This window comes from Dendronephthya gigantea, unplaced genomic scaffold, assembly GCF_004324835.1.
Source record: "Dendronephthya gigantea isolate DGI-Jeju-01 unplaced genomic scaffold, DenGig_1.0 000079F, whole genome shotgun sequence".
Lineage (NCBI taxonomy): Eukaryota > Metazoa > Cnidaria > Anthozoa > Malacalcyonacea > Nephtheidae > Dendronephthya > Dendronephthya gigantea.
The window spans coordinates 547,365-559,525 of NW_021163089.1; the positions used below are offsets into that span (position 1 = coordinate 547,365).

At 39.7% G+C, this 12,161-nt stretch overlaps 3 protein-coding genes across 4 annotated transcripts in view; 2 read left to right on the top strand and 1 right to left on the bottom strand.

The window, feature by feature from the left end:
- On the bottom strand, positions 1-6,936 carry LOC114532374 (39S ribosomal protein L11, mitochondrial-like). Its single transcript, XM_028553864.1, has 4 exons — positions 6,741-6,936; positions 6,543-6,638; positions 6,241-6,334; positions 1-565 (listed from the first exon to the last, which is right to left on the bottom strand). Exons 1-4 carry the CDS (start codon positions 6,849-6,851, stop codon positions 387-389), a joined length of 480 nt encoding a protein of 159 aa, XP_028409665.1. The 5' UTR covers positions 6,852-6,936; the 3' UTR covers positions 1-386.
- On the top strand, positions 1,028-3,560 carry LOC114532367. The gene is made up of 4 exons (XM_028553854.1): positions 1,028-1,578; positions 1,701-2,284; positions 2,422-2,783; positions 3,055-3,560. Exons 1-4 carry the CDS (start codon positions 1,200-1,202, stop codon positions 3,350-3,352), a joined length of 1,623 nt encoding a protein of 540 aa, XP_028409655.1. The 5' UTR covers positions 1,028-1,199; the 3' UTR covers positions 3,353-3,560.
- LOC114532362 (DNA helicase MCM8-like) overlaps positions 6,929-12,161 on the top strand; it is a 6,432-nt gene continuing 1,199 nt past the window's right edge. The window contains exons 1-25 of one of the 2 annotated variants that reach the window (XM_028553846.1): positions 6,929-7,102; positions 7,577-7,684; positions 7,753-7,835; positions 7,986-8,046; positions 8,160-8,248; positions 8,467-8,543; positions 8,679-8,734; positions 8,822-8,922; positions 9,018-9,059; positions 9,146-9,231; positions 9,374-9,456; positions 9,604-9,797; positions 9,881-9,939; positions 10,037-10,229; positions 10,330-10,398; positions 10,611-10,688; positions 10,771-10,911; positions 11,001-11,044; positions 11,189-11,275; positions 11,407-11,440; positions 11,521-11,550; positions 11,646-11,701; positions 11,778-11,820; positions 11,932-12,003; positions 12,075-12,125. In XM_028553846.1, coding sequence (XP_028409647.1) covers positions 7,012-7,102; positions 7,577-7,684; positions 7,753-7,835; positions 7,986-8,046; positions 8,160-8,248; positions 8,467-8,543; positions 8,679-8,734; positions 8,822-8,922; positions 9,018-9,059; positions 9,146-9,231; positions 9,374-9,456; positions 9,604-9,797; positions 9,881-9,939; positions 10,037-10,229; positions 10,330-10,398; positions 10,611-10,688; positions 10,771-10,911; positions 11,001-11,044; positions 11,189-11,275; positions 11,407-11,440; positions 11,521-11,550; positions 11,646-11,701; positions 11,778-11,820; positions 11,932-12,003; positions 12,075-12,125 — 2,028 coding nt within the window. In that variant the 5' untranslated portion in view covers positions 6,929-7,011. Of the gene's footprint in view, positions 7,103-7,576; positions 7,685-7,752; positions 7,836-7,985; positions 8,047-8,159; positions 8,249-8,466; positions 8,544-8,678; positions 8,735-8,821; positions 8,923-9,017; positions 9,060-9,145; positions 9,232-9,373; positions 9,457-9,603; positions 9,798-9,880; positions 9,940-10,036; positions 10,230-10,329; positions 10,399-10,610; positions 10,689-10,770; positions 10,912-11,000; positions 11,045-11,188; positions 11,276-11,406; positions 11,441-11,520; positions 11,551-11,645; positions 11,702-11,777; positions 11,821-11,931; positions 12,004-12,074; positions 12,126-12,161 lie in introns of those variants that run through there. The other variant, XM_028553847.1, reaches the window with a different exon arrangement.

Below are 12,161 nucleotides of genomic sequence, written 5' to 3' on the forward strand. Positions count from 1 at the left end.
TAAAAGACAACTATTTGTGTAATTGGATATCGTCTATTACGCAATTTACAATGAAAGACCGGACGCCACTATGACAGTTTGCGACTTTGCGTTGTAATAGAATGCCAATATCTGAATATGTCAGGGTTTACCCGTGTGGTTACATTAGATTTTTTATAATTACATGATGCGCTGTTAACAAACATGCTGTTGAACTATCAAATGTACTGCTTCCATATAAAATAGTCTATCATCGGGAAGACGAGTGACGTCTACACACGTTGTGAACATTCTTTCTTTCAGTTTCCGCTGATAAAAACCATGCATCTATTCTCGATCATCACCTCAACACATCTTTCCAGCACTGCCCCTAACTGTTACCTTACAATGTCCTAATGAACTCCAACTTATCCAGAATCCTCCCCAGATCTCCCTTCTATCACCTGAATTCCCATACTTCTCGCTGAGCCGATGACTGACTTACACACAGTTTCCAAAGATGCGTTTTGGAAAACTTTGTCAGTTTTCTTAATTCGAGCAATCTCGTAGATGTGTTTCAACGTGACTGATCCAGCTATTTCACGTCCTAATATAAAATAAATGCAACTGTTTACTATCAGTTCAAAACTGTTTTTCTCATGAGGTCCAGTAAAGATAATGCATTACAGTGTTATTACAGGAGGAAACCTAAACTAAACTAACTTTATTTATACTGGATAACTCTATCAGTACGAAACTGTTATTTCTTATAGGTCTAGTAAGGATCATCTCTTATTGATCCAGTGTTTCTACAGAGGCTAATCTATACTTCATTTATACTGCCTGTATCTCTGTCGTTTCTAAACTGTTCTCTTTATAAGACTCTATTGGCCTGTATAGTACGTTATGGAATCCAATTAGGACAAAATAGAATCATAAAATAAAATTAGAAGATTCCTCCGTTAAATTATGCCCACAATCCAGCAAATAATACAAGCGTATATAACTATACGCGTCAGTAAATGGCGTTATTTTGGTTAGTAACTGCAACGTGACTGGTGGCAATGCTAACTAGTGAGAGTCCTTGTGCAACGCAATTTAAACCAGCGATAACCGAAATGATTTAAAAAGAAACATTGTTTGAGATACGACATTTGCTTATCCGGCATAAAAAATAAGAAAATCGATAAATATTCACTCAGATACACTGAAGTCGAAACAGAATATTTTGCAGCAGGAATATGGACGAGAAATCTGAACAAGGAGAAGAAATGATGAAAGAGGATTTGGTTTTGAACATTTTAAAACAACTACAAGACATCATTAAACGGACACACGAAAACAAAGAGTTCAAAAATGAAATCGCAGGACAACTCATAAAGAATGGCTACGATTATTTCTCTGCAAACGTGGACGAAATTAACCCGAGTCATGTTATAAAGATACTACAAGTTGCCATTGACAACACGATGACGACTAAACTGGATCTGACCCAACAGGCAGAACTAGATGATGAAGACGAAGATGATGCGGAGAAAATGGAGGAAACGCTTGAAAAAAAGCTGGGAAATATACTGGAGATCAACGACGGGAAATGCTTGCAGGATTATTGGAGCAAAGGTTGTATAATTACATCATCAATAGAGTTCTGTGTTGAGTCGGGAGTCCCCCCCCCCCCTATTACCAGTTTAGGCCGTGTGGCGGCTTTCTTGATGAAATGTGTTGTTTTTTACATTTTCTAGGTTGGAAGGCAATGTTACCCACAGCGCGCTCGCCACTAGATCTAGCAAAACATGTCAAGAAAAGCGCTCCGCTTTGGCTGGTGAAAAATCTTCTCAAGTATCAGTTTCGTATCAAATGGGCAACGAAGACAGGGTTACCGTCTTGTTTTAGTTTTTACGAGTTCTGCGAGGCGCAGGGCAACTTGAAACACCTGAAATACAAACCCAAAAAGGCTCAAGTAAGGGTCGAACTCTATCATGAAAGTTTAAAACGAAGTGGGAGTGAAATACAGCTGGGTGAAGAACAACTCTGTCCTCTCGTTTACATCAAAACCACGTCAGGTTGGAAGACTTGGAGGGCCGATGGCGGGAAAATCGGGGAAGTTAGGGGCATCGAGGAGTTTAAGTGGATACATGAGTCAGTACGGAATTATATCCTTGAGAATGCTGACGAGATGCGAGGGGATAGCGAGGAAGATCAGAGCAGGAAGGAGGCGACGAATTTGCAGAAGGCTTTGGATAAACCAGCTCTCTTCTGGCTCGTGGTAAATGACGAATTTCAAACTGGTCCGAGTTCACAGTTAAGGGAGATCTGCCACACACAGGTTTGCATATAAAAATCTTGAAATTAGTTTTGGAAGCACATTGTCAAAATCTTGGTAAATACATATTTTCTTTATTAACGAGATATTCTTTATCATTTCTGTCATTTTATACTGCCCAATTCTATATTTTTGCCTAGGTGTTTGTAGGCAAGGCCGACAATGGCATTCGTAGAGCCTGGATCGAGGACACTGGTAGTCATGGTGATATGATGAAGAGATGTGCAGAACATGTGCGCAGTATGACAACCTACGACCCTCTGAGACTCAAGGGAATATCTCTCGTTGACGCTAGGCTGGTGCTTGCTAAACTACGAGGTGATAAATGTGGTGTATTTCTACTGAAGACGTTTGGAGATGACTCAGAAAAGGCGATTATCACTAAAGAGAAAGCAGCTGCGGTCTGCGTTGAAGCAAATACGGAATGGAAGAAATCAAAGAAAGTTCACGCTGAAATAACGGAAAAGTTAAAAAAGGCAAAACAGTCTCAACAACCTGACAGGTATAGAACAACACGATTTATAGCAAGGGAGGGGTGGGAGGGGAGTTAGCTTAGCCCAGGATTGCTTTTCTCTTAATAAAACCTGCTTTTGATTAATGAATGTCCTCACGAATCTGATCCCAACTCCGTCAATGTTTAGTGGAGCAATTCCTGGTGTTTATACTTGATTTGAGGCCAGCCCTAAACTGCTGATCTGAAGATGTGCTGGCACCAGTTCGGATGAGACGCATTCTCTTGCATTCTCTTGATATTTCAATGTTTGTATCTTAAGAATCAAAGAATTACGTCGCGCAAAACGTGCGTCTGAGATGAGCAAAGAAATACTCGACCAGGCCGCGGAATCCGTGAAGAACGCTCAACAAGCCGTTCTGGCTGCTGAATCAGCTGTTGTTGAGATCACGAGAGAGGAGACTGGTATGATGGTCCAATCACGATTAAAAACCGCTGAAGCCCGTCACAAGGAAGGAAAGAGAATTAAAGAGAGTAATATGAACATTATTCCTTATGATAACGAAGGGAATAAGCTAGTGTGGAAACCAAAGAATATGGCTTTTGGTATGAACAAATGATGAAATATCTCCGATCAATACACCAAACTGCTTCAATATACATTTTGTAGAATTTATATATATAATTTCTGTTTGCATGAAGCAGGTCCTAAATATGATATCAGTACTCTCAATAACTGAATCTATGTATGTCCCAGCCCGAGTTTGAATGCACTTGTTGATTTGTTTTATTTATGGCCAGACCAGCTGCCATAAGTGTGATATGTACAGTAGCAGACGACTAGAAGTATTTCTACCTTCAACACTCATCACATATCGTCTTGAACAACTCTAACTGCCTCCTAGAGAAAACAGAGACGTTCGTAAACTGCCCGCGTTCAGCAATGCCAGCCGCTTTCGCTGACTTTTTCATCGCCTGTCTGATGAACTCTGGTTCCCTCTCCTCCTCCCATCTCCGATACCATCGTTCAGCGCGCGCCAGAAAGTATTCAGCCTTGCTCAGCTTGGTCATCAACAAACCCTGCTTTTTAACAGAACCATCAACTACATCAAGCAAGTAATCCGCTTGTTTCATATCACTGGACAAGGATTCTTTGCGGATCACTCGTTCACCGTCACAGAAAGCTCCCAACGAAACCGCAGCCATCGCGATGAGCACTCGCTGTTGCAAATCAACCACTAACTTTTCCGGGAAACCGTGCAGTGAAAACGAGCTCCGAAGAGCACTTTCATAGAACTGTATGCATGTTGACCTCAGAATGCGCTCTTCCACAGGATCGTCTAGTTTGATAATATCAATCTCTAGTATTTTAGCTCTATTATAATATATCCAAGGTAATACTAGAATGGTTGGTTGGTTATGCGAAGCTTGTAACGCCTCTTTGCATAATTCGCGACATCTGTCATAATCGCCTTGCGCACGCTTAACAACCCCCAGCCAGTACAATCTCCTGACATGATAAACCTTTGCGTCCACGCATCTGGACGGTACTTCGTTTAAAAGACGTTCATTCTCCATCAGTTTAGCCTCGGCTTCATTTAGAAGTTTCTTTCGAAAGAAATTTCCCGCCTCTTGTTGCTGTATTAAACTTTGAGTGTTTCCATCTGCGTTGCACAGCTCTTCCTTGTACGCGGTAAACTTCTCAGAACGACCATCGTTTCGGAGAATAACAAGATTATTAAGCACCTCAATATGATTCTGAAATGCCTTCGGTGAGCTCCACTCACAACGGCCGATGGCTCGAGGAAGTCTTTTATGGGGAAATATATTTTGCAAATCGTTCAAGAGGAAGCTCTCTGTCCACTCGTAAAGATCCATAGCTTTGACCCTTCCATTCATATCAACAATATAACTCTCTGGTTCTTTTACAAACACACCTCTGTCATGGTCGTTCACTGATATTACAATAACATACCTCGACTCCTCCGTGTTCAACACCTTTTCAAAATAAATATCCCAGTGCTCGCCTTTCTTCAAGCATTCCTTGTTGCCCGGCCATGTAAATAACTTATCAAGAGTACTCTTAACCTTCGTAATAATTTCCTGCCTGATCGTATCATCAACTGCTTGACCGTAAACAACGTAAAATCCTTCACGAAGTCCAATACCGTAAAAAATATGACCCCCGTTGCCGTTTGCAAAACCAGAGACATATTGGGTTAGTTTATTGCTATCGTTTGTGATTCTTTCTGCAAGACTTGTTTTTTCATTGCCCGTTTCTTCCAACATTTTTAACTGTATTCCCTTGCCTTCCTCCAAAGCAATTCTCTCGCCATAACTGAATTCTTTCCAGTGTTTTCCAAGAACGGAAACGGCGTCTCGTCTCTGTTTTCCTTTAATTATTTCAACGATATTTTCAATAGGATCGCATGGCGGAACACAATGGACTTGCGTATTACTTGTGCAAAACAAGTTGTAATTTATTGTACAAGTTCGAGGCAGAGACGAAGATGGTCTAATTTCATAACACATTTCAAATACCTCGTCAACCGTATCCGACGGGATCTTTGTGATAATTTTACACGCTTCTCCATGGCCAAACGTCCCTTGTAATTTCTGCTCTATTTTTCGGGTTATATCGTCTGCATCTTTCTGAGAATATGGCTGGCTTTCGGAGAAGACAATAATCCTGCCACCTTGTTTAAAACTGTTGAGAATAGCGCAGACGGCATTCAGAATTTCTTTTAGTTTACCAGTGTCTTTGCTTTTGGGTTTTGGAGGTGGAAATGCGATCCTCAACGGCTCCATGACCACAAACTAAAGGCGATCCTCTTCTCACAGACGCATGGCTAGTTTTTATTTCAATATGAAGACACTCAAAAATGACACATCTCAATAGCACAAGTGCCGAAGAAATGTGCTCACTCAATATCACTGAAGCGTTATATTTTGCAAACAAGATAAAATGTCAATAATAATAGGTTATTCCCGTTATAGAACAATTACCAGACACCAGGGGAAAACCCCAGGTCTAGAAATAGAATTTTATACTGTAACATTATACTGTAACTTAAAGTTTTGTTTCTTTCCCTAGCAAATGATTTATATACACAAACGCATTTGTTTGTTTAGGAAAAGGAAATGTCACTGACTTAATTTGAATAAGTTTTTTGTAATGATGTTTCTAATGAATTTACTTGAATAATGTACATGTGAATGATGTATTTTTGTTTTTCTTATGAGTTTGTCAACTAGCCAAGTGGAAATTCAAATTCATAGCTGGGGATCTAAGCCATGTTTCTTGTACATTGCAAGCACTACTGCACTAGACTATATTAACACAAATCTTATTTAAGTCCTTTGTATGATAATTAACTGCACTTTTAAGTACAAGTTAATATCAAAATTTTCTGCACTATTATCTGCACTAGAACATTAGGAGTACATCTTCCTGTTATAAATGTTCCCTGATGTTCTTTAATGCTCCTATTATCTAACATACAGATACCTGGTTTTGAAGCTCCTTTCTCAATACCCGCAGCTTGTTTTAAGAAATATGACACTGGAGGTGTTGTGGTTTCAAATGAATAGCTTCTGTCAGCCTAAAAATCATACCAAATTACTTATCAGTCCCCTGATTAGAGTTAAGCAAAATTACAGGCTTGCAGTCCAGGCTGCAGTTCTCATTACTTTTTACTAAATATTGTATTTTCACAAAGCAATACCATTGAGCTACAGAGAAGAAAAGCAATTATGGAATACACTCTTCCTTCACAAGTCCACAAGTCCAAAGATCATTCAAAAAACTACCTTAAAGGTTATTCGCGTTGGTATTGGGACACCAGGTTTGATATCCTTCGTTTTGTCATTAAATTCCTTACAGAACTGAGGAATATTGACACCTTTCTACACCAAAGAAAGAAGTAAAAGTGAAGTAAAGTTGATGTCAAAATGTTTGCCATTGTTATCATCTAGTACAAGATTGTAGTACACAAAAGAGTCCCTTACTTGTCCTAATTGTGGACCTAATGGTGGAGATGCAGAAGCTTTTCCAGCAGGAATATACGTCCGTAATCTTCCAATAATTTCACCAGACTTCTTGGCTGCTTTGGAAGCCATCTTGCCCCGTCAATGATTCGAAATATTTCCGCATTTTTGACAAAATATCGATTTCTTGTCGCATTGAAAAAAATGCGTTTCTTCCTCGCTGTGTTGGCGGGAAAATATTCAAAATAAATCTTTGTTAGAAATGCTTTGATTTCTGGTTTAAAGGGACAGTATGAGTTCAGGTTCTCGTGGAAGGTATTTCAGGGGAAGGGGGCGATATTTTCGCGGTAATAGAGCGGGACGCGGGAGCGGAAATATACGAGGTGGGTGTCAGGGACTGTCGGAGATTCCTGACTTTATGGGTACGCGCTAGTTTATATTAATAGTACTTCGGATACTTCAAAATAAACTGCGCAAAAAATCACGCCATAATTATGTATTCTTTTGTTTCACCTGCAATAAAATTATTACCTGAAAGTCTTCAATGGTATTAATTATCATGCATGGTACCGTCGTTTGTAATGGCGATGTACATCTGGCCATGAAGTTGTATATACCATGTTTATATTAGGTTACTACATTATGGATGTTTCTTGCATCTGATATCATCCCATCCCATCCTGTGTCAAAATCCTAATATTTCAGTTGACTACCTAATATATAAAGAGCACCAGACTATCTCTATATATCTCATCACACCACACAAATGACACAATTCAGGTCTAAGATTCAGCCAGTTAACATACCATAGTGTATTCGGTTCCTTCCCAACATATCTGTATTTGCTTTTGCAATAGGTGGCCCTCAGGTTTGCAACCAGAATTCACAAACTAGACCTGCTCTTCGTCAAACAACATTAACGGAGTGTCCATACAAAAATTGGCATGTCTACTTTCCTGATGATGGTAAGATGGCGGCACTTTAAGAAATTAAGTTTCTTCATTTTTTAAACCTTCAAGTATTTTCTCAACAGCTTATATGCCTGACTCATCTCTGGACCAAATGATTCAAGCTTTTCAACATTTCATTGAGAGTCTTTCAGATGGTTTTTCACAGGTATGGTACACCTCATGATCACATCTCAGTCATAGAACATGAAAACTCTGGCCAATGTTAATAAGCATGCTTCATAAAATCCATTCTCTTTCAACTTAATTAAAGTCCTGATTTCTGATGCAATTCACTTTCATACAACTATTTTTATAGGATGAAATTGAGGCAACTGGTTCAATGAAATTTGACTTCAAAGTTCTCTCCTCAAATGCAGGTTGGACATGGTTTCTTCTCTTAACCTTCTTCAGAAGATTTCTCTACAATGCAAGCTATTAAGATGGATAATTACCCAGACAACATTCATACCATGCAGTTCATCTTCTTTAGATATTTTGGAACATATTCCCACCATCCATGATAATCTCAGGGACAATCCTGAAAAAACAATCCAAGCTTTGAGTCTAGCTTCATATCAGGTGATAAACAAATCATATTGTATTAAACCAGATGTAGTAATGTTTGTTTAGAGAGAAGAAATACACAGCATGCATCCAAATCTACCTGTCTTCTTTCTTTCCATCTCTCCCAACTCTCATGTTGTTGCTCATCAGCACATGCAAGTGTGGAAAAGAAACTGTAAAATATGTCCAAAGATACTTTGCACAGGGTGTTACTAATGAAAATGTTCAACTAGGTATTTCTCGCTAGTTATGAAGCCCTCAGTCAATCTCCCATCAAGCCTTTGTTTGAGTTTCCTCAGATCAAGGCAAGGTATGCTTAATTCTTCCTGTCATAACACTCTTTCACATGGCAGCAGCTGTTAACCAACCCAACCTGTTCATTTCATCCAGCCCCTCCATTCTTATTCCTCATTTTCTTTACTCTTCCTTCACTTCACACACACAGAGTCTACAATTATGATCCACTCACACCATTGAAAAACCTGAAAGCCAATTGCTATGGTAAATTATGACATTATACCTTTGGAGTTTCATTACATGTTGTTAATCTGGAGGAATTCAGTTGTAATTCATTGTGGCTTTGTTCAGGAAAGTTTGTTGCAATACGTGGCACAGTTGTCAGAGTCAGCAGCGTGAAGCCTTTAGTGACGCACATGGCATTCCTGTGCAATGTTTGTAAAGAAACACAGGTGCTGTAAATGCTTATTGCTCAGCCATTGAACGTTTGGAGTGGTGATACAATACCATGGTCTTTATGAAGGATATATCTTTTTTCCGTTCCTAGGTTCTACTGTTATCTGATGGGAAGTACAAACTGCCAACCAAGGTACGGTATGATTTGCGAGATTCATCATTTCGTTCTTTTCACTGCAGCCTTCAGTTATGAATTGGGTGGATTTTGACAATTTCTAGTGCGAGTCAGACACCTGTCGAGGAAGAATATTTGTTCCACAAGAAAGCTCGCCATTGACGAAAACTATAGACTGGCAAACAGTGAAGTATGTTCAGTAAACGGCCGCGGTATTCTTCGTTTGTGAAGAAGAATACTTTTATTGCAATTTTTGGCTAAAGCACTAACTTATTCCAACGCAAATTCACTGAATAGACAGACCCTAGCAAAGGCTACTGTTATCTCTTTAGAGTTCAGGAGATTATTGATGATGATCAACGCGAGACGGGACGCATTCCACGAAGTATAGAATGTGAACTAACCGCAGATCTGGGTATGCTGAACTTTACTTTCATTGCGATAACACTCTTCAAATGACGGTGCTCTGGATCGTGGACAATCTACATTTGCCACATTTCCATTGTAATCGTAACAAGTTGGTACAGGGTACAGCAAGCTTCATAGAGTTTCTTTTTAACAGTTGACAGCGCGATTCCTGGGGATGTGGTCAAAATCTGTGGCATGGTCAAGGTATGTGATGGTGAGGAGAACCATCGTAACAAAGAAAAGAGTATGTTTATGCTGTACATCCTGGCAAACTCCATTGAAAACGGCAAAGATTGTCAAACAGAATCTGAAAACAGCAGCGGAATTGCCACCGAATTCACTCTGAAGGTAAATCAATTTTAAAGTTCCACACTCTGGACCGATACGAGAAATTTTTGAAACAGCTACCTTACTCAGTATCCTTCTTGAAGGAGTTATACGCTGTTCAAGAAATTCAAGCAGAGAAGAATACGTTCCAACTGATTGTTGGGTTAGTTTTTTAAACCCTCGAGCAAATATTAAAATATTTTCACTTGCAGCCACATGACATTATAATGAACTCTTACTCTTTGCATTTCTCCGGGTAGGTCATTCTGTCCCAGTATTTACGGCCACGAGGTAATAAGCAATGCATATACAACAAAGTTTTTCAACCAAAAAAAGCAAAATATTGCGAAAGTTCATAAAAAAAGTTTAATGATAAAAGTGTTTTTGCAGCTGGTTAAAGCTGGACTTATCTTAGGATTATTTGGAGGTTGTCGACGTTACGAAGATGACAAGGTATTACGTAGCTACATACGAGGCTTTCTGAGAATATTTACTATATTGGACTACCAGGTTTTAACCAGGCTCTATAAAGACTGGATGTGAAACATTTTAGAACAACGTCCCGATCCGAGGTAATTCTCACGTTCTTGTTGTCGGTGATCCAGGTCTTGGAAAAAGTCAGGTAGGTTGGTTTAACCATACTTTGTTTATCATGGATTCCTCTCGATTCTTCAGTTTCGAAACAGTTTCCATGCGAGTCAATTGTACTGTAAAACGATCTTTAGTTGGGGTAAATTGAAAGCATCACTGTAGCAATACAAAGAAGAAGAATGAAATAACAGCATATTGCAGGAGTCGCGATATAGCGAACGCTGTAAACCTCTTTCCTTTCAGATGCTAAAAGCTGCGTCTAATCTGGCTCCTCGCGGAATCTACGTTTGTGGTAACACAACCTCAGCTGCTGGCTTGACAGTATGTCTCGTATTCTTAAAGCATTACTCTGCACAACTAAAACCTCTCACATCGCATAACATCGAATTTCTTCAATCCGCAGGTGACCGTGACGAAGGAGGGTGGTAGCTCAGGTGGATACGCTCTAGAAGCCGGTGCCTTGGTTCAGGCTGATCAAGGATGTTGTTGTATTGATGAATTTGATAAAATGACTAGTCAGCATGCTGCTTTACTGGAAGCTATGGTGAGGTCTACCTCGTAGGAGCTTTTAACGATAAAAATAAGCATTCAATGGATGATATAACAATCGTCTTCATTTTCAATCATTGATAGGAACAGCAAAGTATTAGTATCGCTAAAGCTGGCATGGTATGCAGGTATTTTCACAGATGATCATGCACTCTTTCATTACGAGGCTGGACTGCACTTCAATTAGTTCAATAACCCTCCGCTCGATGATTTGCGCTCTCGTTGAGGCAAAGATGATCATCACAGCTTCATTTGCTTTCCGCATATTTCAGGTTACCTGCAAGAACGTCGATTTTGGCCGCTGCAAATCCCGCCGGTGGTCACTACAACCTGGCGAGAACCGTCTCTGAAAATTTGAAGTAAGTCATCATGGTCATCATACGTATCTCTTTGATTGTCTTCAACGCGTGGTCAACGCGTGTGTTTCCCAGAGGTGGTCAACTATCCAGGCTTTCCCTGTTTTTTTACAAAAAAATGATCATCTTTCTAGAATGGGAAGTGCTCTTCTATCCAGATTTGATCTGGTAAGCAATCATATTGCGGACTGCTACTACTAGCTGCATACGTGTTGTTTCCATAAAACTTCTCAAATATCTTGTGTTAGGTCTTCATCATACTGGACAAACTAGACGAGGTTAGTCAACACTGTTGCAAGCCTTCAAATTACCTTTCATATCTCATTTCATATCTAAAATACGAAATATGGAAACAACTAACCTGTTCTTGCAGGAGATGGATTCTAAAATGTCCGAGCACGTCATGGCGTTGCATTCTGGAAAGAAAAGGTCGGTGACGGTGGCCCTTTTTCAGATACGAAGTTTAAGAACTACAATAACTCTACTTTCTCTCTCCTTTCTTTAGTCCATTCGAAACGGTCACAGTTCGCCGAAATACCGAGTCTGAGGTGCGTGTGACTGGCGAGCTCTTTATTTTACATCAACGAGTCAATAACCAAGGATTCAAGACGCAGGAACAAATTAGTTGAATCATTTAAATAAATCAATTCATCTCGTAGGCCAGCAAGGAAGACGATGATGAGATACAGGCTCAGTGGGAGGCAGAGAAACCTTTATCAGAAAGACTGAAGGTGAGGTGGCTTCGGCACATTCTTTTCACTTCCTTACGATTACCAATTGTTTTTTTCTAATCTCAATCCAGGTTATTCCTGGCCATGATTTTGATCCAATACCAAGCCTGCTATTGAGAAAGGTTTGCACATATCGAAGCTTTGTTTACCAGCGCGTC